Consider the following 25,276-nt stretch of genomic DNA (forward strand, 5'->3'; position numbering starts at 1 on the left):
GACGAATGGGACGAGACCTGGTTGAGCTGCACTAGAAAAGGCAACGAGTGTTATCACTATGTCGGAGACACGCTAGCTTTCCCAAGGCAGACGAACTTAGAGTGGTTACAATCATCCGGGTTTAAATCACGCTCAAATTGATTTGATTTTGAGCAATATTTACACTGAAGCTCGCAGGCGGCTATGGTAAGGGGCAGGACATTTCCCAACCGGGCGCCGAGTGCTGCCAATCACAACACACACTGGCCCAGCTAACCAATCACAGCACATTTCGTATTTCAGAAGGCGGGCCTTCATTTGATACAAGAACTATTCGAGCCGTTCATGCCAGACTGGGGAGAGAGGTGTTGTAATAATGTAAAATATGTGAAAAATAATGTGTTTTTGAACAACCTAGTATGAGAGCCTGTTCTAGTACACCCCCAAAATTAAGACTTTGTAAAAGAGCATAATAGGACCCCTTTAAAAAGGCACTAGGTTATGCATAACAAGGCGAATGTGTCACCTGCTTGCTGGTGTGTGTCACAAGGGTCCAGCTGGGGTAAGCTGGGCCGCGCCACACATGCTGAAGACACACGCCATGCATTTCCAAACAAGTATGGTGTGCTTTCAATCATGCCAGAGGGTGCACTAGAGTAACAAATCAACAAAATTCACTTACAAATTGAAGAAACGTTGGAGAATAAGTTGAAAACAGGGAGAAAGAAAGCAGGAAGTAGAGTGAACCCTACAGGAAGTCATCCTGAATGTTGCCGTTAAAGGTTCCGCAGAGCCCCACAGTATCATCTCTCCACTGCTCCTCCAGCTGCAGGTACAGCCTGAACTCCCTCCAGTTATACTGCAGCTGCAGACCCTGCGATGACTTCACCTGAACAAACATGGACGACAGCTCCTGGATCTGAAACACATCTGAGAAGAAACCGCTATTTTAAACACATGAAGGACTGTGAATAACAGACACACATTTTAAACTTTTTTTTTTATTGTAGCATGTGGTTTTTGTGTATAGTTCACCCAAAAATTGAAATTGTTATAATTTACCTGCCCTCACTTTGTTCCAAAACTATAAGACTTTTTTCTTCTGCTAAACATGAAGATGTTTTTGATAACAAAACAATTGTGGTTACCACTGACTTTCGTTGTATGGACAAAAAAACAAGTATCTTTTTTTATGTTCCCCAGAAGAAAGTCATTCAGGTTTGGAAAGGCATGAGGCATTGTGTGCGTAAATGATGACAAAATTTTTGTGTCAACTATTCCTTTAGAGAACTACTTTAAAAGCAAAACACAAAACCAGGCATTAAGGATGGACATCAAGTGTGGTCGATATGTGTCTGTATGCAGTCTACATGTATTGTAATAGCACAAAACACAGAAATATATTCATCTACTAATATAAGAGTATGTGGCAGTACACTCTCAGAAAGAAAAGATACAAAAGCTGTCACTGGGACGGTACTAAAATCTCATCTCTTAATTTTTAAAACGTACGATTTATTGTAGGTAGGTACTAATGTGTACCTGTAAGGTACTAATATGCACCCTTTAGGAATAAATAAGGTACAAAGGTGTACTATTTAAAAAGGAACCGTCCCAGTGAGAGCTTTTGTACCTTTTTTTTCTGAGAGTGTACCATGGTAAAGGGGTAGCATCACATGGTAATATTAAGTCATTTTAAAAAATATACCATGGTACTGAAATTAATGTATCTTGGTATTTACATGGTACTCCAAGGTGCTTTCAACAATGTCAATGTCTAAAACCCATGGTAGTACTTTTTGGTTCATTTTTGCAATTGCTGTAGCACATTTCCATGCCAACATCTCATTCCAGATCAACTGTAGTACATTACCATCTGAATACGGCAGTGAGATCCTGAACTGGCTGGCCAGAAAAACCTCTCCACTATGGCTCATTGTGATCTCAGTACGTGGATTTTCACCAACCATCAGGTTGACTGACTGAATACAAGCACCATCCAGATTCTGCAGACATAACAAAGCAAAACAAAATCAGAGAGTCAGAACGTCATATACCAGCACACACAATATCAGCAGCTATAGAACTACTGCATCGAACACAATGGATGAATGTCTGCACAGGGACACAAACCTATCGGTCCATCGGTTTCAATTTTGACTAATTCAGTAATCATGTCGTTTAGGAATTAAGCATGTATGCTTGTGAATGAGTTACTGAGAGCTGTTCAGAGGAGATAAACCACTCTGAATTGCTCCATTCAAGGAAATGATGGACGCTACCAACAGGTGCCTATGTGGGGATCTTTCACCGGCCGCTTTACTGAAATACATCTCTCGCTCTCTCTTCTCTCTCTATCAGCAACTACAAAGTCTCTGGCTCTGTCATTCAGAGGCTCAGATAAGCAGAATAGCTTGTTCAGAGTCCAGACAGTGACACTATACACCAGACTGCTCTCCGTGTGTTGAGTTTTAGCATCAGCAGGTCTGGGCTTCGGGAAAGGAAGGCTTTGAGGGAGAGAATCTCTTCATGTTTTGTATCGTTTCATGCTTTATCTGTCAAAGCTAAGCAGGGTCTAATCACGGTACAAGCGCATCTAGGACTTTGTTTCATCTCAACCCAAAAAATGAAACTTTAGGCTGTGCAATTATTTGTGCCTAATCTACTGACTAATTTAGCAACTAATTTAACTAACAGACTAACAAGTACAGCTACTCTAACTGCTAATATGCCAATAGCTTGACTAATCACACAAATCTAGAAGCTGTAATCTCAAGTCTGTCTACTGAAGCTGTGTTCCAGCCCCCAGATTACTCTTTAGATCACCACACTAGAGCAATTCTGGAACGTGATGAATAAAGCTTTGGCATGCTACATCTGGCATGCCTTAAGTCTTTTCTCTGTTGTGTGCTAATACTTGAAGCTTGTGTTGGTGCGGAGAGCATGAAAGTGCACAGGGACTTACGGCTCCACAGGGTGCATTCTGAATGGTCACAGTGAACTTGCCCGAGTTTCTGCTCTTGGCTAAAACGTACTGGCACGTAGCAGGAAATGTGTAAATGCGGCCATCAAACGACTGGAAGAACATATCTCCTGTCACAGAGCACTCCCCTGTAAAAAAAAAAGTACATCACCGTTCAAAAGTTTGGGGTCAGAAAGATTTTTTAATGTTCTTAAAAATACAATAAAACTGTAATATTGTGAAATATTATTATAATTAAAAACTACTAATTATATATTAAAATGTAATTTATTCCTGAATTTCTTCAGACATCATTCTAATATGTTGATTTGCTGCTCAAGAAAGATTTCTTTCAATGATCTATGTTGAAAATTGTTATGCCGTTTAATATTTTTGTGAAAACTGACACAATTTTTCTGGATTTTTTGATGAATATAAACTTTTTTTTTTTATTTTTATTTTTTATTTTACCAATTTAATGCATACTTGCTAAATAAAAGTATTCATTTACTTTACAGCAAAAAATCTTACTGACCCTAAACTTTTGAATGGTACAGCATTTCCATTAACATATTGTTCAGTTTATCAGAGTAAATTGTTGGAATGAGTTATTAAGGAGAAGTATTTCTTCTAGAATAAGGTCTTGCATTAAATTACAAGCACTATATGAAGACGGGAGAATTAGATTTGTTATGTTTGACTAAATAAATTAAATCTATACAATCAAAAGATAATAAAATTGCAATAAGATACAGTTAGTATCAGTGAAGTGAGAAAATATGGTTTCAAAAGAAGAGAATGAATGAAATGTGAAACAATTACAATGGACATCACGAGGCACATATAAAAAAAGGTAAATAAAAAAGATAAACACCTGGGCAGCTGTTCTCAGTGCAGTTCCACATGCCCCCAACACATGTGCTGAGACAAGAACAAAAATCGATACATACGTTAATGCAAACACAAGCATCAATGCTTCTTCATTCAACCAAGTATGCATTGCATAAGATGATATAATGTCTGACCAGTTGTTGCAGTCTTCCTGTATGACATGTCCGGAGGGGTACAGCATGCCATGGTGCTCACAGGGACAGTCTGATGCCTTAACACACACCCCATTCTCGTAGATCAAATCTAAAGACAGTAAAATTATTTCATTATTTTCAAACATTCACAAATGAACACACATATATAAAGCTTGTGATTAGTTCATTTAGTGTTATGTTTCTACCATCAAGGCAGTAGCAGCCATCCAAACACTGCAGCTTGCTGTCTATACACATGTGTTCGATCTTGCAGTGCATGGGACAGCAGGTAATACACTCTCTGAAAAGGAGCTCGGCGGGGCAATCAACACCTACAGCCAAGAACAACACATACTCTCACAATATGCATCTCACAGCAAACAAATATTTACACTTAAATGGTCAAACTGCAAAAGAACTTAAATATTTGACAATGATAAACTGTACAACGTGAATATCTTCAGAAAAAAATTAAGTAATACAGCACTCAAGATTACTTGAATGAGTTAGTGAGTTTACATCTTTGTTTCATGCCTAACAGCTGTGGCAAAATTACTGTATGCATGACCTTTTATAAAATGCAGACAACAGCAATATTTCAATAAATTGTTACCAATATTCAATAAACTGTATTTTCTTTACACCACTGATCAAACGATTGAATAAGTAAGATTTTTATTTTTTTTTTGAAGAAAGAAAACAATACTTTTATTTGCAAGGGTATATACATTGATCAAGTCACAGTAAAGATGTATTATTGTTATAAAACATTTATATTTCAAATAAATGGTTTTCTTTTGAACTTTCTATTCATCAAAGAATAGTGAAAAAATGTATCTTTGGTTCCAAAAAAATATTAGGCAGCACAACTGTTATAAAATTTATAATAATAATAACAAATGTTACTTGAGTACCAATCCAGTGAAAACTGGAATAATGGCTGATAAAGATTCAGCTTTGCCAACACAGGAATAAATAAAAAAATTTAAAATATTATAATAGATTATTAATAAAAAAAGGACAAATTTATAATTATATTCGTGTGAGCTACTTAACTTTAAAAAAAATCTTCCCAACCACAAATTTTTGTACCATAGTTTATAAACAATTCACACACCAGAATAATCAATTCTTGGTGCAAACAATTCTTTGTTGTTCACTGAGATAAACTTTAGATTGTTTAAAGCTGTCAAACAATGCAGCAGCCTGCACATAAATATAGGTTTATTCTGTGTGGTTACAGGTGTGTGTATATTGGAAATTTAACATCTGAATACTCATTTAGAAAGAATTTAGACTCAGAAATATGTGTTACTATATTTACAGTACATTTAACACAGAGACAAAATATGCTCAAAAATCTCAAACATTTGTGCATTTGCACTGTAACCTACTGCAAACAGGAAAGTGTGATCTCCAGTTATGCAGCGGATGTCCAGCATGGGCACATGCTCTGGCATACTCTATGAAAACCTGGCACACAACATCACCATTGGGACCAGACCTGCACCAGGTGAAAACATTATACATACACAAGAGTTACATAGTGCAATAACATCAACAGCATAAGTATGTTTAGGATAACACATTGGAAAGTAATGCCAGTAGTTTTGCAATGTAGGTTTATAGCTTTCCAGTAGGTGTAGTAATGTCAGTAGTTCAGTGTTATGTCAGTACTTACAGGCAGAGGTCATTGGAGCAACTGGCCATATATGAATATGGACTGACAAACTCATGGCAAGACTGGAACGGTTCCTTCAGGAGGGTGGCACAAACTTCCTCCACTTTCTGCAGTGAAGAACCAGAGTCCTTATTCACCAAGTATATCATGGTAAATGAGGCTTTGGTTGGTGTGGGACAAGTATATACAGTATGCGTGTGTTTTTGTGTGCAGTACCAATAAGACACGAGGATCCTGCATGGCACATGGCGATGGATAAAGAGAGGGAACAACAGGACACCTGCCCAGCTGTGGCTCCTCCTCTGCCCAGCTGTTTCCAAACATAGCCAAATCCTGTGTAAAAACACCTGCAGAAAACGGTGATAAATGCATTTATGCACAGTAAGTGATGCATAATGTGTTTGTGCTTTTTTTTAATCATCTTCAAGATTTTAAAATGTACACTGAAAAAAAAAATTGGTGTAGAAACCATTTTCAAACAGAAATTGCTAGTACTTTTCACAATTACAAAAACCCATTAACACACTGAAATAAATGTGAAATTTTGCAAGAAATAATATTTTCTTGTAAAACATTTTCCAATAATCTTTGTTTTATTTACAACTTCGGTGGTGTGACAAATGCTTTTTTTAAGTAAATATATTCTCAAAAACTGTATACATAATACTTATGAATAATGTATAACTATACATATCATTTTTTTAAGTTTTTTTCCAACTTTCTATAATTACTTCATGTCAGCTACATTAAGCTTCATCAAATATTACAGTACTTGTCTGATTTTCAAGCAACGAATTAATTTTGATTTAATTTTAATTGCTATATATAATACTGTATATCACAGGTATTGACTGGCATTATGTGAAAGAGTAAAGAACAAATTTGTTAATAAACAAAATGGCCTGTACTAACTGTACAATCATTACATGTTCTTACTGTTCAAAAGCTTTACTGTTTTTCTATATTGCTAAATAAAATCTACAATTTCTAATCTTAACTTAATCTTGCTGATGTTGTCCCTTTCCATCACACAGTTTTTTTTTTTTTTCAAATGCCACGATCAGTAACAAATTGAGTAAAACTTGCCATAGCTGGTCTTCAGGTCATCCTGAGTGTCAGCGTTGAAATTGCCACAAAGTCCACAGCTGTGTCCTACAAACTCAGGACTCATCTTGATGTACACGGAGCCAGTGAGTCCCTGCCAGGCCAGCGTGAAACCCTGCGGCTGAGACACTACAATGTAGTCAGAGATGCGCTCCAGCTCAACATCGTGGATGTGATGGGGCAGCTGCACACTACAGAGAGAGGATGTTCAGTTAGAACTACACACACACACATAAATCATTGAACAGATTCTTTAGAAAGCACAGGCCAGGTTGAGGTTAAGTGACAGGGAGTGTTGTTGAATGTGAATGTTCATTACCTTTGACCCTTGAAAGTAACACTGAAGTTCTGTAACCTAATCTCCCCCTCCCACGGCAGGAAGAGGCTGATTGAACGTGTGCAGGAGTATGGGAAAGAACTGCATTCTGGGTCATTATGCACCTGCAGGTGAATCGCATGATATAAGAATCTTGCCATATTAAAAAGTGAAAAAAGACCCAAAACAAAGCAAAATTTAAAGTTCAAAAGAATTCCGATGCTAAAACAGAGCGGAAGCAAACCAGATTATCACTAACATAAAGTGTCTGCAAATACAGTGTGCAGCTTTTAAGACGCTTCCTCTCCACCATCAAAGAGTGGAGTCCTCTTATCCAGAGCAGCCGGGCCAATCCTGCTTAAGTTCTGCATTACTGTCGGCCATCCCTTTCAATTCATTGATAAATGATATTGGCACTTAAGCTAATGGCCTAAAGAAACTCCTGGCTGAGTTAGCTCACCTCCTCTGGATTCCCATCAGTGAGTCTGGGAGAACAAAGCCAATTCTGTTTTGGCCCTGGCCGTAATTACTGTATTAAACTGTAATGGGAATAAATGACCATAATAATAATGAGATCACTTTCTCTATGAATGCCAATAAATATTTTCCTCAGGCAAGAGCTGCGCAATACACACACACACACACACACACACACACACACAGCAGAGAACAGCAGCCTGCTTAAAACGCACCACATCTAAAGCTGATACACTCTCAGAAAAAAGGTACAAAAGCTGTCACTGGGTCAGTACCTTTTCAAAAGATTCACCTTTGTACCTTATTTTCCCCTAAAGGATGCGTATTAGTACTTCAAAGGTAACCTAAATTATTTATTAATACATTTCGAAAAGGTGCTGCCCCAGAGACAGCTTTTGTACCTTTATTTCTAAGATAAAGGCAACAAATAACCATTTGGTGAAGGACATATTTTCTGGTAAATAGCTATAGGTGGTTATGTGGTAGATACTGTTTATACTGATGAAGGATTCTAAGCTGAAATGCCATGGTAGATATTTTTGAAAAATAATAAAACGCTCTTCACCACAAGTGTTGCTCAATCCCTCTTTTCATTGTTGTTGAATGGTTATAGGTGACTGTAGCAAATGTTGATTATTACTATTATTATTATTATACAGACAATTATCAGAAATAAAGTGAAATAAATATCCTTTTATAAACATTATAAGAGATCACCTGTATATGTACACTTGACCGAGTGCTGTCTTCACAGTCTCTCAGTAATGTGTAGCTGCATTTTCCAGGGAAGTAGTAATAAAGTCCATCAAATGTTTCATAGTTGTATTGTCCCCATGAGCGGCATGTCATCTCTCGCTCAAAGCCTAGGTTGGGAACTGAAATATTTTATCTATTATTTGTCATGCCAAAACTCTCAAAATGAGATTAAATTGCATGATCCACAGTACAGTACCTGTCTGGCAGTGTGTTCCAGTGGCATGGTATAAAGTGCAGTTACAGGAGTCTGGATGGACACACCAACCCCCATTCAGACAGGGAGATGTACACTCACCTGCATGACACAAATAACGCTCATTAAATAGTGTGTGTTTCAGTGGATTTAAGTGTGTGTTTGGTATCTGGTAACTGAAGTGGTGAATCCCGCTCTTGTGTGTAATGATGACACTCATCAGCCTGTTGAACAGATGTCTAGTGAAAGAGGGGGCAGCCCCTTTCTCATATTTCAAATGAGCATAACTCTTATTGTTTGGAGTTTATCATAACAAGAATTAGGTTTAAGCATCACAAGTTTTCACACATAGTAATTATTAATACGATATAATAGCTTAGAATTATTACTAAATGCAATGCACAAATAAAAATAGCATCACAAGCAAATTCTTGTACACCTACATTAAACCAGCACTATGTAACTTTTTCTGTGTTCAAAATTTGCAAAAATGTATATAATGAGCGAGTACATCATGAATTAATCTTCCAAACCGCGTTTTTGTCTTATTCCGAATCACTACGGTACACTTATAATAAGTACTTGTATTTGGACTATTGTAGCTTGGTCGGATCGTCACCGCTGCGGAGTAACACATACCTGCGTGAATCGCCATAGACATAAACTTACAGAAGTAGCTCCGGTTGGAATGTTCTTCCGCGGGATGTGTGCAGTTCTGTTTATTAACCGCTAGAGCGCCAAAAGTTACATAGTGCTGCTTTAACACACACATCAACAAACAGTTTCTTACAGATGAAGCCCTAAACATATGTGCAGGTGTCAACAACAAAACACGCAGGCAAAAAAAAAAGAAACAAAAACACAGAGCATTGTTCAACAGGGGAGTGTGCACAATAAAGACCCAAAATATACACAAAGAGAGCACCGGGCCTCCTGAAGTATTGTAACATTCAGTTCAGTTCTTACCGGTGGCTCTGCGAGGTGATGGCTTCTGTGCTTCTGTTTGTTCTGTTGATGATGTGTTGCTCTCTAAGGATCTCTTTAAGGAAAAATAATAACAAATTTAAGTTAACACATAGTTTGTTTAACAGGGGGTTGTCCATGGAGTTTGTCAATTATTAGAAAAGTTTTTGCCAACCAAAGCTGAAGTTCAGCTAAATATTCATCCTACATTCAAATGTATTACAAATGCATTAAGTGCAGTTAAAATATAATGTGTATAACTCATTAAAAATTATTATTGAAATGTTCATAAAATATGTAAGAATATTAATGTTGTAGTATGCATACAATGCCTTTTTTTTTTTTTTTTACAATATGTAACAGGGGGCCCCTGGTCTGTAGCTCTACCCACCAAGGGGACCTTGGAAAGACCTCTGTATTAAAGTCTGTTCACAAGAAGGATAACTATGAAGATTTTTATAATAATTACTATATTAGTGAACACACCAGTGGACTATAACATTCTGCTGGAGCACCTTAATGCAGGAAAGATTCTTAGGCTGATGATACATGGGGCAAATTTTTGAGCAATTTTGCCAAGCAACTTTTTTTGAGCAATGTTGCTTGGGCACTTTCCCATTGAGAATGGGTAACAAATCTCTATCTGGATTGGTCGTGGGCCCTGTGTCTCACCTGGTTGCCCATTGACGGCAACATTTCCCAAAGTTGCCCAGCAACATTGCTCAAAAAGTTGCACAGTGTATCATCAGCCTAAATGGCTGTCAATGTTTTTTCGTTCATCTGCTGTGGGGAAAAAAATAATAAAAATAAATAAATAAATATTTTGAAAGTGATTCCAACAATAGTTGTGGCATGGACTCTGCTATTCTTTTAAATTTAGAACAATTTTTAAAACTAGATCTTTATAGTTACCAATATCATACTTGGTGTGAACGGGCCTTTAGACTGAAAGAATAAATTGAATTGTCAAAAAGACATAGGCCTAACTTTAAGATTAAATACAAAGGCAGTGAGAATTTTGTGTTACAAGCTTATGTAATTCTAACTGTTCGTTTTAATTAGTTGACTAATTAAGCTTAGGTGAAAAACGCTAAGTCTATCCTTCAAGTAGGCTACCTTAATTTGTTTTTATAGGCTATCAGATTAATTAAGACCTCCATTAACTAATTTCATGGAGAAAAATTTCATGAGAAATTCATTGTCATTTCATTTCACTAAGAGACCCAGAAGCCGGACGCCACAGGGCAAATCTGAAATTCCAATCAAAGTCTTCATCTAATAATAAATCATTGTTCGCTTGTACAGAACCCGGAAGCATGTGCTGTGCATAGCATGGATAAGAGTTTATTATTACCGCCGGAGGGGGTACATGAGAGCGATTAGCGATTCACTCCACTTCAGAACTAAATCATTTTCTTATCTGACCGAAACCGTCTCTATTCTGCCCGCATTTCCCCATCACACCTGATATCTGAGAGTTCAATAATTTTATGTAGCTTACGAGGCTGCAAGGGAGATGTATTCTGACATAATGAACGGGGCCAGTGTGTCTCAGTGAATAGCGGCTCTGGGGAACAGCTTTACCAATCCTGAGCGCCCAGCGGACACCTGAAACCGCTTTACTGCCTCCAAAATTACGGCTTTTGTCCCAAAGAGCTCAACAAAGCCAGCACTGGGGGATGTGTTTTCAGTGTGCGAATTAAACAATGAATTTCAGGGGGGTTAGCTACTTTTAAAAGAAAATTCGCAAGGAATTTCTCAGGGCGCAATCTGTCGCGTTCACCTTATGCATCAAGACAATTAACCAAATGCAAAATACTTTTAAAACAAACAAACAAACTAAAAACACAAATTTTATGATAACCTATTGATAGGCCTATAATCTATAATAGAAACAGTAAGTAGGCCTAGCTATTTCTATTTTGTCTATTTTATTATGTATAATGTCAAACGCAAAGTGCTCGAGCACTTTAGTTTTCGAGTACCCTGACAAACGTGTAGCCTATTCTAACATTTGAGAACCCCCTGTAGAAATTAAACGTAGCCTGTACACGCTTCCATTCTGGCCCTCCATACCCAGGGATTCAAGTCTTATATTAGCGGGTCAGGCTCTCAGATACGTACAGAATTTGCACCTCCCTTTTCTTCTTCAATTATTGAACACACGGCATCGGTGAATCAGTGGTAGTAAAGACTTATGTAATTGTTGTTCAAATCATAGGCTCTTGAAAAATTCTTCGAATCACTGAGCAAGGGGAGAAAATTACATTTTTATTGTCATTATAATAATAATTTGTAATTATTGTAATAGCCTATCACATGTTGTAATTTAAACCGCATTCATTTTTAGCATATTCCACTTTAATTAAATCCTAATTCATTCAGGCAGGCTATTCTCACCAAAACTTGTTTAACAAACTCGACTTTCAAGCGCGCTTTTATCAAGAAAACACCTTTTGCAAACACCTTGTTTTCTGTAATGTTATGCATTTAACCTCATGGCATTGCATTTAGCGCAGGGTTCCTGTGCGCTCTCTCAATGCATCGCTTCAGCTCTCCTACCTGCTCCGTTTGGGAAGCGGGATCCCATTTCTCCAGCATTATCCTGCTGCTTTCGCTGCTGCTGGGACACAGAGAACAAGGAGCGGTTTGTTCCTCACACACAGCTAATCAGCACTTGTGTTAAGACAGAAAAGCCAGAGACTCACAGGCGTTTCGACTGAGCTTTGTCAGCCTGTTTCACAACTGTTACAGACCTCAAGACCTTTCATGTGATTTCATCAAACATGCGTAAAATTAGCGCGAGTTAAGTGAGTCAGGATGTCAACATTTTAAAGATGCTTAAAATGTGCAAATAATGTTTACCATTACCAGTAAACAAATGTAGACTATAAAACAAAACAAAAAATCCTTTATGAAAAAATTAAATAATAATACATAAAAAATAAAATGCATGACACACATCGGATAGACACATAAATGCAAATAATAGGCTAATACTCACTTTTCAAAATCATGCTGGTGTGTTAAATTCAGACTTTCAGTGCCCCACGTGATATGTGCTGAAAATAAACAAATTACAATCACATTAGTGCTGCACTATTCGTTCATTACAATTGTTTCACATATAAGACTTTTCTGTATCAAAAATTTAATAAACGCTTAATTATATATAATAATATAATATTTTCAAATATATTTACATAATTATACATTATATTTCAAGTAAGCTTTTTAATATATTAAATTAAGAATCTTTTTTATCTTAATCTTTTTTTTCTTCTTAAAATAGAAATTAAGAGAAGAAATGACTACCAGAACATCTTTCTACTCACCTACATTTCTTACATTTCAGATAAGATATTTAAGCATATAGACCATTATCATTATATTTTTTCCCAAAATGTTTATTTAGGCTAGTGCAATACAACTCTTTCCTTGACAATAATATATAACTTAATTATACAATTTCATTATCTAAATGCATTTTTCCTTTGTATGATGATCAGTTAATCGGAGCAGAACACATCAGTTCATCGTCATGCTGCTTACCTTGATATATTAGGATAAAGAATAATAAATAGAGTAAAAAAAGTTTCTTTCCGGGAGTTAAAATAGGATCCATCCGTGACTCATGTGAATCACTTGAAATGGAATGAGATTCTCCCCTCAGTCTTCCACCGATGTGCACTACCGACGCATATTCCCGTCTGACTGCAGCTGCTCCTCGCGTTTATCTCAGGTGCTGAGGATAACACGCGCGGTTCGCCCGTCATTAGCATAATATATGCTAATGAACAGCACTAATGCATATCCACAACTACAGGGAGAGCGAGAGAACTGGAGGCTCCGCTGCTAGAAGAAATATTTCTATTTTCTATTTTTCTATTATATTTCTTTTTTCCATGATACAGTGAAAATGAAAATCATTTTGATCCAAGTGCTGATGAGTCCTGAGAAATAGTTAAAGGGATAGTTGACCCAAAAATGAAAATTCTGTCATTAATTACTCACCCTCATGTCGTTTCAAACCCGTAAGACCTTCGTTCATCTTCGGAACACAAATTAAGATATTTTTGATGGAATCTGAGAGCTGTCTGACCCTGCATAGACAGCAACGCAACTGAAATGTTCCCAAGTCCAGAAACGTAGCAAGGAGATCTGTAAAATAATCCATGTGACATCAGTGGTTCATCTGCAATTATACGAAGCTACGAGAATACTTTTTGTGCTCAAAAGAAAAAAAAAAAACGACTTTATTCAACAATTCGTCTCCTCCGCATCACCCTGGTGCCATTTTGGAGAGTATCAGCTGGACGTAAACTGCGTCAGACGGATACGTTGTTTCCGTTCAGATCAAATCACAACAACGTAGGAAACAGATCCGGCGTGACGCAGCTGACACAGAACAGCATATATCAAATCAATACGCAAGTTTAAAAAATGCTAAATTATTTAGACAAAAATGGGACAAATAATTACATAATAATGTAGTCATAATTTAAGCAAATGAATAAAAAAATAATAAAAATGCATCACATCCTGGTAGCAGCAGCAGAACTGTCAAAAAAGACTAATAATAATTAATAATTATAAATAATCAAATTTAAAATAACAATAATATAATTGTAATAAAAATATTCTGTTGCAACTTTACATAGCCTACTTCAGCATGTTTTCTCACGATTTACTGTTGAGCTATGAGTTCCTCACTAATTATTTGTGTCTTTGGTTACTTGGCCACATGTCACGTCACTCACTCACTTTTTTAATGAAGGTTTTAAATGATTCGTTCTCCTAAATAAATAAATAACTAGTTCTGTCGTCATTTATTCATCCTCATGTTGTGACAAAACCGTTTAATTTCATTTCCTCTGGAACACAAGAGAAGATAGGAACTTGGAAGAATTGGAGGTCATCATTGGCTTTAATTAGCTATATGAAAAAAAATGTAACAAAACTGAATGGTAACCGAGGTGGTCAGTGCATTCTTTTTAACTTCTGCCTAATAAAGAATATTCTTGGTATCAGTGATGTGAACATAATGTGCAGCTGGACTAATACGTGTGTGCTGTGAAGTTAAACATTGAAAAGAGTGGACAGATTTCACTCAAGATGTGAAAAGGGGTGCTGTCTAGCATTAGAATAGTGTCATAAAATAAAACGTGCACATTTAATCTCACAGTTTGGGTGACTTTAAAGAATTTAGCAGGAGTTGGAGTGCAGACAAACAAAATAAATAATAACAGATATTACTTTATATTCATTTAAGGAGTTTCAGATACAAACTTATGGATTTTTAATTTTGTTCTTTTTCATGACATCTTACAACTGCAACATCATTATAATGAATAATTACTGTATAATATGGGATTGTTAAAACTAGACTATAATGCCACACAGATAAAAGCATACTGCACTTCTTTCTTTGTACTGACCTAGACATTTACATGCCAGCTCCTTTTTAAGATAAGGAACTTCATAAAAACGATCCTGAGCTAACTTGTGAAATAAAGTGGAGTAATTTGACAGTAACATACGATATTTTGAATGTCTGTGGTATTAACAAAAGAGATCATCTGGGTTATTTGTGACCAAGTCCTTCCCCAGTGTGTGAGGAGGTAAGTTAAATGCCCATGGTTTGTTGTAAACTGCCCTCTCTCACACAATGTGGCCATGAACAGGACAATCATAAACAACACCTTTCACAATTTCTATGGCCTGTTTGGCTGTGAGCGCCCTCCAGTGGTTAGCAGAAAGCTAAAGACAGCAGCATTAATGATACACTGGATGTATCCGAAAGATGGCACACCATATGCTTCATAGAGGAATCCTCCGATGGTTGGGCCAACAGTTCGTAAAAGAGACTGCACCGAAGCACACAGACCCAGCATGGTTCCTGAACACACCACACAAACAAGGCACACAGTGCTTGATTTTTTTTCTTTCCAAGTGCTTTAAATAGGCCAAATGATATTTAATGACAACAGTGAAAGCCAGTTTTACTGAAAAAAAATATTGTTAATATAAACGTGTAAAGGATAAATTAATAAAATAATATTTTTATTATTCTAACAAAAAACAATTGTCACAATTTTTACATTTAGTGCATTATGAAACCATTTGCACGGAAAATGATTCGCCAGACATTGTGTATAATGTATATGCATAAGTATGTATTATGTTCATGCACAAGGGCATCTTGTTCCGTCTAGCATGTGTGTCTGTGGATTACCTGTGTCAGATGGAGACACACTCTTGGTCAACATGCTGTCTGTGATGACATTGAAGACACTTAGAGAAAACATCATTGGTATCACGATTAAACAAAAATGAAACACGTTGGTCATCATAGCCTGAAAAACACACAAAACACACATATATTTAACATACACACAGTGAGACCAGTCACATAATCCAGCTTCCATGTTTAACTGACACAACCGTCATGCAACTAATTTTAAACAAAAAATGAAATTGTTTGCAATATCAGCTTACCTGTGCAAGGCCCACTAAACTGGATATCCCAACAGAGAGCAGCATTAAAGAAGACTCTGAAAATCTAGACGTAAGACGCCCAATTACAGCACCTTGGATCACCTTAAACAGCAAGACCAGTGTCACTTATTGCCTCAGCACAGCAGTGCTTCAATCCTAAACAATTTATATAGCATGTGACTGATAAGAAGTGTGCATGTGTTTATACCATTTGTACTATGCCAAAGTAAGCCATCAGATAGCCATTCTGCTCTGCCTTCAGTTGGAAGAAGTTTATGGCAATGATGGAGAACATAACTTGAAATATACCTATATACAATAAAAACAACAAATAAAAATATGTAAAACAACACACAAGACATCATTTAAAGTCATGATGAAACGGAAGTAGGGACAGATTATTTTATTCTGTACACTGAGTAAACAGATTATTAAAAGTGGGGGCTCTATTCATCGATTATTTGATTGGATGGAACTCAATGACTAAATGATATACTAAGTCCAGCATACATCACCAGAGAGAAGTCTGCTGTCTCACTGAAAGATTTGAAAGTTTTGACATTTTAATTAAAAATGTAACTTAATTTAAAAGGTAATTTTTTAAAACATATTGTATGCATTAACTAATCATTCACAATAAGATCAATAACATGCATTTAGAAAATAATTGGTGAATTTTCATTTCATGTCCACTTTAAGTATGTTTCCAGTTTAGGGGTGTTTCGGTATGTTTAAAGTCACAAATGCTAATAGTTAAATTGTTCACCTGCTGGCAATCCAGAAATAATCTTCACTGTGAAAGTCTTTGCAACACCTGGAAATTTCATCAGTCTTGTGATCTCCCCCAGATTAAACACGGAATTTGATGATCCCTTCTCTAAACAAACATAAAAATCATAATAATCATTATATATATATTTTTTTTTGATAAAAATTTAATTTGTAGTAATACATACAACTATTGTAATGCTGAAATAAATATATACAAACTCCATTTAACAATATACAGTAACCAGATTCTTAATATAAGACTTTTATACAATAAAGTTACAAATGGCTACTGCAAGAGCATTCCTTCTGTGTCTAGCTGAGTTGTGTGTTTATGTCCATACTGTTACTCTCCGGCACGGTGTGTATTTTGGTCTGTTTAGGGATGAAGTTCAACACCAACAGCAAAGAAACAAAACTTCCGACAGCTGCAAAAGATGCTGCAAACTTTTCCCTGCAAACCACACAAAAACAAAACCACTGGCACTTGTCAGCACTGATCTAGTAAAACAATCCTGTTTTACTAGATCAGTGCTGCTTTCATTATCTTCATGTGATAAACAACATGATTAGATTTGGTTAGAAAAATGCAGTTTTTCCAGAGCACAAATGGCAAAGTTTTGTACTAGTGGAAAAAAAGGACTCAAAAGTAGTTTCTTTTGAATTTGTATTAATTAAATAATCCTTAAAAAACTGTATCACTGTTTTCATGTAAAACTGTATTCATGTTTAATGTTTCTTGAGCGCTAAATAAGATCATTAGAATGATTTCTGAGGATCATGTGTGACTGAAGACTAGAGTAATGCCAGCATAGTGTAGGTGGTGTAGTGTGTCCTACCCAAAGCGTGTGCTGAGGGTCCCACCCAGTGATGATCCTGCGATCATGCCAATGCCAAAGCAGAGGCCAAGTTTCCCAAGAGCATCTGCTCGCTTCTCATTCTCTGACAGATCTGCTACCACCATTTGAGCTCCTACACACAAATGCAAATGCACTCATGTACCTGTATACTGTGTGCTTGAGTTAGGTATATGTAAGAGTGTATGAGCAGCATGTGTTACCTGGCAGTGCGTGCATAAAAACAGCAGGTAGTTTATGCACGAAAAGCATAAAAGTGTTGTCTGCCACCGCCAACAGTAGAAAATAAACCACTGATGCCAAGCAAGACACAGAGAGAGCTGCACGTGCTCCAAACACATCTGCAAACCTGAAAACAGACACAAGACACACGTGTGAATAAAAGCCATACAGTACCTATATTTAAAGCCTATAACTGAAGTAAGACATTAAATAAATGAGTCATTCTCATTAGGCACACATAATTACAGACATTTATCCATCCTATTTCCATACACAACACACACAGATGAGTTCTGACTGCTTACCTTCCATAAATAGGGCCTCCAAGCAGCTGAATCACTCCAACTGTGGTCTGCAGATACCCGAACCAAATAGTATCGAACCCGAGCCTCCTCGCCAAATACTGTTCCACAGAAGACAAAACTGAACAAGCAAGGCAACCCATCCGTTATAACTGCTTTATTTCTGTCTGATTAGCTGAGAGCCTGGATTAGACTAGAATGGGCCAAACAACATGGCCAGCTTTAATCTGCTATATATTACATTCATTTACCAGCTGCGAAGAATGAAGAATATCACAAACATGTAATGCAGGTGAATAATAATTAAATATTTACTCTCTCTCTCTATGTATATGATATTATGCATATAATAATTGATAATAGAAGTTATATTAAAAATATAAAATTGAAGTCTAAATATAATTGGTTCACATTATCAAATAGTTTGTTTGCTAAATGTGAGAACATAGCCAAAACCCCTGCAGATATACATTCCAGGGCTCAGCAAAATCGATTCAAAGGTGCTTTTATTTAACATCTGATCCCAAATGAAGTCGGAAAGCAAGACGAACCGGTGTTATGGAGAACTGGAGGAAGAGCCAGGTGATGTCCAGAGCTGCGATGAGGTAGGTGATGTAAATCACTTTCTGCTTCGCAGCCGGCTCCATGATTCAAATCACTGTATCAGATCTCAGTTTTGGGCTTTTACTCCCCGACAGTTCTCCTTCCGCACGATCTGTTCCTTAAACGGGTAAATTAAGAGCATCTGCTTCCACTGAAACTCCGACGAATATACAGAATATACACATTATAAACCGTAACGCTTTACGGCTTTATCCCGCTGTAGTAGCGGTGACAAAGCATAATTTAATGTGAGGGAAAGGTTAAACCCAGAAACGCGCAGAGCTGAACTTCAACCAGTCCTCAAACTATCAACAGGTTAAAGGACTTTGAGCCGTTTCAGTTTCGCCGAAGCTCTGCTCACTGCGGTGGGAAGAAGGGGTTTATACGGGTTTAAAATAGAATATACAAATACTATTATTATTTATATAGACGTAGTAGTTTAAATAAAGATATAAAAATCTGCAGTCGTTTCATCTCCGCACACAAGACCACGGATCATATTTACATTGGGAGCGAGTATAGGCTACTGTCCGACTACACGTTAACAAGTAACCGGATTAGGTTATAAAGTGTAAAGCGTATAAAGGTGTCTAAAGTGCTAAAATAAAACCAAACATAATCCTCGCCATTTTTGTTGTGGATAACGCACATCGAGGATATTCCTCCTCCTCTCTGTGTCGTGAACACTGGAGGCGTGACTAGGTTAGCCGTCAACAAACCTACTACAATCGACATCTATTGTGACTAAACGGAAAAAGAATAGCAGATGAACTGACAGCAGAGAGACTGGCCGAGAGAGAGCAAGCAGTAATCCATAAGAGCTCATTGTTGAGAATGAGAGCGGTGCTGTACGCGAAGACCTCACAAAAGGTCGCTTCATTTTTACGTATTGTAGCCAAGAAATATTTAAGAGGGAAGAAAGATTGCCTATTGCTGTTGCCTTTAGTTTAAAATAAAAGTGTTACCATTTTGGTCACACGTCATGTTTTGCAACAAAGAACAATCCCAATTTGTTGTAGGCTACGAGCTTTCCACCAAGTAGCCTTCATATAGTAACCTATACAGTATATGCACACAAACGTTTGATTTTCTGTTAGCGTGGGACTTTCAATTGATTTGTATTGTTTTATACAGAGCTAACTCGTTTTATTTTCTTATCCATTTCTTTTCCTATCATTACATTTAGTCCCCGATTCCCACCCAGACAGAAATGACCAGAGTAGTGTGGAATAAAGTGCAGCTTTTTAATTTCAATATAATATAGAGTTCATCTGTATGGTTCTCTATCATGACCAGCAGAGTATCAATGAACAATTTTAAAAAATCTGTGCAGAAAATTGCAGAATATTAAAAATACACAAGCAAAAAGTCCCTGGAACAACACTTTGTGAAAAAATAGTTTGAAATTTCCATCTGAACAATATATATTATGTACAAATATAACTGTTTAAGTGCACAAACATGATACAGAGTCACACTCTTGTAATAAATTATCAGTAGACATATACTAAACATTGACTGACCTCATTCTAAAAGGAAAACAAAAACATTTACAATCCAGGAATAGACAGGTCAGCATGTGTCTTTACTGAAAATAAACAATTCCAGAGATATCCAAAGAGATTGCTACTGTTCAATGCTAACGTATTGTCCTTATGGTCCATTTAAGGTCAACCTTTGGCCCGTGACATCTGGAAATAATAGATATATTAAAGCCACAGACCTGAGCCAACAGCAACCTGGCCCAACAGCTAAGACACAACCTACAGCATATCTCTTAATGGATAATGTCACTACACATTGTCAGCAATTTACCAGCCAACTGGCTCATACCAAGGTTAGTTGCTATGTTAAATCAAGGAGAGGTGTTTTGAAAACCCATCTTGTCTTTAATAATGCTGCAGTGATATAGCAACATACCTCTGTCTAATGATAAAGTCCCATGTGACATGTTCACATGTCTATATTTCTATTCATGCTTAACTTCATTTCACTTGTAGTCTATGTCTGAGGAAATGCCATTTTTATAATGTTGGATGTACTTGAACAATTATCAGCTTTATTCTATGAAAACTCTCACAAAACATCCCTGCAACTACATTTCTGTATTTGATAAAAACTTAACAAAATGTTCAAATTTTTCTGCATACTTGTATACCTTTATAAACAAAGTTCTTAATAAATAATTTTTTGGTATTTTCCTTTAAATAAAACTCAATTTAAAAAATAAAAGAGAAAAGGTTTTTTTACAGCAGTGCAGCAAATTATAAGGTAGATGGTCAGGCCTTATGGTAGCCATTTTTGGCTTTTTTTAAGGGTTCAAAGTTCTCATAAATAGTGAGTGCAGCTGTGTTCTGGTAGATCAAGTCTACATTGTTTCCAGTCCGAGACTTGATGATGTCCATGGCACACTGGTTAAGAAACACATATTGATCCTGCAAAAGCAGAGAATGTAAAGGCCTGCACTGTTAGAGACTAAAATGCCCATTATGGCTTACAAATCATAGGAGCATATATATATATATATATAAAAACTAAAAAACTGGTAATGAATGTACCTCTGTTTGAACCATGAGTGGTCTGTGCATGCGTAAATCGTGGATGATCCCATATACATCTACTACACCATCCCGCTCAATCTGAAAGATTAACCGATCAATGGCAATGAAGGTTCCTGTGCGGCCCACACCAGCACTGTAATATGAAAACAAAAAATATGATGAAAATCAAGTGGGAGTATAATAATAAAATGGTGGTGAGTAGACCCATTTGTATATATTGAAGAAGAGTTCAGGAACTATTCAAGTACCTGCAGTGCACAAGTGTAGGCGAATGTCTTGAGTACTGGTCCATGTGTTCTCGGACCAGGTGTCTGAAGTTGATGAGAAGCTCAGTGGTCTCAGGCACTCCATGGTCTGGCCACGCAGTGAAATGGAAGTGACGAACTGATCGAGACTCTGCTGTTTTCACCTGTTATGACAGGAATCATTTTTCCCTTGTTGACACTTTGCTTGTCGAGACAAATTGCAAACATATTACCAAAAAGATAATTCTGACTTTCAAAAATATTGTAACACTTGTATAATTTTATATATATATATATAAAAACTCATTCATCTCATTTAAATGAAATGTATAATAATTTCCTAGCCTAAATAATGTGTATAAATAAAATGCATATATACAAAAAGTATGGGCACCAATGCAGTAGAAAAAACAGAATTCTGACAAAAGCGCCGTGCAATTTATAACAGTTGCAGTATGTTCCTGTTTTTAGTTGTAAAAAAAAAAAAAAAAAAACTAACACTAGCTTTTCTAATCTTTTTGTTTTCTATTCTATCGGTTTTCTTTTTATTTATTATATAATTTATAAAAAAAATAAACTTGCTACGTGTACTGCGTTAAGCTAACTGAGACTTGTTATAGCACTTGCATATCATTGCTCTTTTGTTGATTTTGATTGCTTCCATTGTCCTCATTTGTAAGTCGCTTTGGATAAAAGCGTCTGCTAAATGACCAAATGTAAATGTAATATATGGGTTATTTAGTGTTAGTTCAAATAGCACTTGGGTCTAACTGTAACATTAACATAGACTTACATTTTTCACTTCAAAGTCACGTAAAGTCCAGTCTTCCAATGGGATCTCGGAAACATTCGTCACTGTCAGATTGTTAAAATGTTTTGTCTCTGCTGGCCAGTATTCTTCACATTTTACCTGAGGGACAAAAGATTGTGGCAGAATTCATACAAGCTCATTAGTTCAATACCTGAGATGAGGTATTACAAATGATCTTAAAATGCTGAATGAGGATATGAACATTGAATATGTAGTGGTCAAGTAATTTAGGCTTTTAAAGCCTGATATGTAGCATCATCTGACAATCAAATTAACTAAAACATAAGGAATGAAGGCTCTAACAGGTGAGATCACAGAAAAAGTGAAGTGTATACTGTACCCGTCCTTGCTCATTGCATTTGGTGAGCATGACAATAGTGTGGATGTTTTTCTCCCAGATCAGTCTCCAGAAGTCATTGACAGTGCAGGGCAGTGGCCCTTGGGCTGCGATAAACTCTTTCTTTGAAGTGTAACCCTGGAAATATCACACAGTTAGTCTGACAATTGTGTAAAGAGCTAAATGTCATATTTTTGTAGTTTTCCCCCTTCCTACCGGCATGTAGCTGGCATTGATGTAGTCATCAAATGGGCTGCTGAGCACAGAGAGCTTGACACGAGATGAATCATCTGTCAAGAACACATGAATTATTATGAATATGGGCTACGTGTCTAGAACAGAGTGGAGGAAACTCAGTGTTGTGTAACTTCACAAAGGGAAAGTCCTATGGTTCTTACATGGCAGCACATTGTTATAACGATTCTTGGCTTTGTTTTCAGGGGCCTGAGCAACAGTCTTTGGCTGATTTATTCCAACTGGCCTTAGATCCTACAAACACACACATCCATTTATTTAAAGTCTCTCTTTTGTTTATATTGATTTTATTACATTTACATCACAAATATTTGAACATCTGTAATAAAGTATTTGTTTCTCTGTCAATAATTCAAGAAGAGACGCAAGTGTATGTCACATATTTATGAATGAAGAGGAGCACAACACAGTCAGAGCAAACAAATCAGACACTGCTACTACTGTTTTTGGACCACAAACAATGGTGGCATATTGGTGGTATGGAATCTAGTTGCAATACTTTTGATCAGTTGTAAATATACAGAGAAGCCAAAGATATAATCACCTCAAATTCTTCAGCAAATCCACAAAAGGAATCAGCTCTTTGCCGCCTATAGTAAGCCTCATAATCCTCCACCTTTATTGGATCACTCCTATGACACCATTAAATAACCATGATAAAAAAAATATGTATTTTATTTAACTATACAGTACACCACATAACATTGTATTTATTAAATATTTGTTAATGTTAATTACACTAGTTAAACTGTACTAACAATGAACAATACTTCTACAGCATTTAATAATCCAAGTTAATGTTAATCTAAGCATTTACCAATCAAAAGTTGTATCTGTTAACATTAGTTGCTGCACTGCAGACTAACATGAACATGAAAAAGTTAAGAAATGCTGTAAAAATATATTGTTCATTGTTAGTACCTGTTAGGTAATTCATTAAACAATGTTAAAAAATGAGACCTTTTATTGTGGCTTTGTTCTGGGATATCATTATTTCTACTATGAGACAATATTTCATGTTCTTTCCCATATCATAAATCATTTTTATTGAAGCTATGAAGTCATAATTTTCAGTCAAATCATAAATACGTATGAAAATTTGTGTGGACAAACATGTATGATTACTTACACTTTGTTTCTGTAAGAAAACAAAAGAAAAAAATATTAAAAGGTTACTTTTTATGGCTCAATATTTATTCTATTGTTTGTTTCCAATGTGTATTATGCTGTTTTGAGGAGACCTGTATACTAACCTTATAGAGTGGATAGGAACACTAGTAGAATCATCTTTTCTTTGCTTCCTGTGATATTGAGAGCACACATGTAATTATCTAGTTGCCACTGTCTATTAATACTTAAAAACATTCTGTAAACAAGCAATACATATCTTTACACACCTAAGTTAGATTAGTAAAATTGTGGGGACACAATGGTAATCTTAAATCCTCTAAATCTAACAACTCTATCACTAGCTCTATATCAAACAATTAAAACACTCCAAACATCAAGAATCATGTATGAAATCTGTAAAATGTCTTACCCTCTACAAACCACAACCACGATGATGATTACAACAAGAAGAGCAGCAACACCGGCTCCTGCGGCTGCTGCTCCAATTACCACTGAAAGATGGAGAAAGAATAAAGTTAACTCAGAAATTATTTATAGAATTTATGTATACACTCCAGAAATGCAGATGGAAAGATTTTTATCTAAAACTGCTGGTGCTTATGTATACATAAGTCAGGTGCACCCGTTAGAAACAAGTCTAGGATAAGTAAAGGCATCCAAATGATGAGTTCTTGTTATAAAGTCAATAAAAAAACGAAACTAAATAGAAAAAAAAGTGTTGTTCTTAACAACACAAGACTTTTTAAAGGGGTCATATGATGCGATTTCAAGTTTTCCTTTCTCTTTGGAGTGTTACAAGCTGTTCGTGAATAGATAAGATCCCTGAAGTTGCAAAGACTAAAGTCTCAAAACCAAAGAGATATTCTTTATCAAAGTTAAGACTCTGCCACACACCCCTAAAACGGCTCGTTCTAACACACCCCCACATATCTAGGTCACTATGTGGAAATATTTGCATAATGCACCCAAATGTGCATGCAAAGAAAGAAGGCGTGGTTTCAGTAACCGCAGTTAGTGTTGAAGCAGCCATGTCAGAAAGACGCTGTGTGTTTCTAGGCGAAAGCAAAAGCACTTTATTTGGCCTTCCGAAAGTAGATGCATTTAGGAATCTTTAAGATCACTTACAACAGAACAGCAATGCATTTTATGGACGACCGTTTCACGAATCTAGGAGAGGAGGTAATTCTGACTTTGCTATGACAATCTGGCGCTTCTGAATCAGAGCTACTG

The 25,276-nt window shown here is 36.4% G+C and overlaps 3 protein-coding genes across 5 annotated transcripts in view; all 3 read right to left on the bottom strand.

The window, feature by feature from the left end:
- Positions 1–14,202, bottom strand: part of LOC107656169 (otogelin-like) — a 43,059-nt gene extending 28,857 nt beyond the window's left edge. Inside the window, 20 exon segments of the mRNA XM_016443902.1 lie at positions 506–630; positions 732–909; positions 1,853–1,985; positions 2,945–3,090; positions 3,816–3,862; positions 3,967–4,075; positions 4,173–4,298; positions 5,361–5,470; positions 5,648–5,754; positions 5,864–5,994; positions 6,734–6,942; positions 7,071–7,192; positions 8,262–8,419; positions 8,497–8,595; positions 9,460–9,532; positions 12,019–12,079; positions 12,461–12,518; positions 13,009–13,174; positions 13,177–13,193; positions 14,193–14,202. Coding sequence (XP_016299388.1) covers positions 506–630; positions 732–909; positions 1,853–1,985; positions 2,945–3,090; positions 3,816–3,862; positions 3,967–4,075; positions 4,173–4,298; positions 5,361–5,470; positions 5,648–5,754; positions 5,864–5,994; positions 6,734–6,942; positions 7,071–7,192; positions 8,262–8,419; positions 8,497–8,595; positions 9,460–9,532; positions 12,019–12,079; positions 12,461–12,518; positions 13,009–13,174; positions 13,177–13,193; positions 14,193–14,202 — 2,185 coding nt within the window.
- Positions 14,203–14,731: 529 nt separating this feature from the next.
- On the bottom strand, positions 14,732–19,387 carry LOC107656189 (solute carrier family 22 member 18-like). The gene is made up of 10 exons (XM_016443944.1): positions 18,655–19,387; positions 18,107–18,204; positions 17,783–17,928; positions 17,562–17,694; positions 17,067–17,176; positions 16,721–16,831; positions 16,163–16,263; positions 15,955–16,056; positions 15,692–15,812; positions 14,732–15,355 (listed from the first exon to the last, which is right to left on the bottom strand). Exons 1-10 carry the CDS (start codon positions 18,748–18,750, stop codon positions 15,171–15,173), a joined length of 1,203 nt encoding a protein of 400 aa, XP_016299430.1. The 5' UTR covers positions 18,751–19,387; the 3' UTR covers positions 14,732–15,170.
- Positions 19,388–19,943: 556 nt separating this feature from the next.
- LOC107656190 (receptor-type tyrosine-protein phosphatase eta-like) overlaps positions 19,944–25,276 on the bottom strand; it is a 30,931-nt gene continuing 25,598 nt past the window's right edge. For 2 of the 3 annotated variants that reach the window (XM_016443947.1, XM_016443945.1), the window contains 11 exons: positions 24,456–24,537; positions 24,169–24,216; positions 24,045–24,053; positions 23,460–23,547; positions 23,059–23,149; positions 22,877–22,950; positions 22,664–22,798; positions 22,306–22,422; positions 21,516–21,676; positions 21,265–21,400; positions 19,944–21,141 (listed from right to left, as the gene is read on the bottom strand). In XM_016443947.1, the coding sequence (XP_016299433.1) occupies positions 20,986–21,141; positions 21,265–21,400; positions 21,516–21,676; positions 22,306–22,422; positions 22,664–22,798; positions 22,877–22,950; positions 23,059–23,149; positions 23,460–23,547; positions 24,045–24,053; positions 24,169–24,216; positions 24,456–24,537 (1,097 nt within the window). In that variant the 3' untranslated portion in view covers positions 19,944–20,985. Of the gene's footprint in view, positions 21,142–21,264; positions 21,401–21,515; positions 21,717–22,305; positions 22,423–22,663; positions 22,799–22,876; positions 22,951–23,058; positions 23,150–23,459; positions 23,548–24,044; positions 24,054–24,168; positions 24,217–24,455; positions 24,538–25,276 lie in introns of those variants that run through there. The other variant, XM_016443948.1, reaches the window with a different exon arrangement.

Source organism: Sinocyclocheilus anshuiensis, unplaced genomic scaffold (assembly GCF_001515605.1).
Source record: "Sinocyclocheilus anshuiensis isolate Anshui unplaced genomic scaffold, SAMN03320099.WGS_v1.1 scaffold1429, whole genome shotgun sequence".
In the NCBI taxonomy this organism is placed as follows: domain Eukaryota; kingdom Metazoa; phylum Chordata; class Actinopteri; order Cypriniformes; family Cyprinidae; genus Sinocyclocheilus; species Sinocyclocheilus anshuiensis.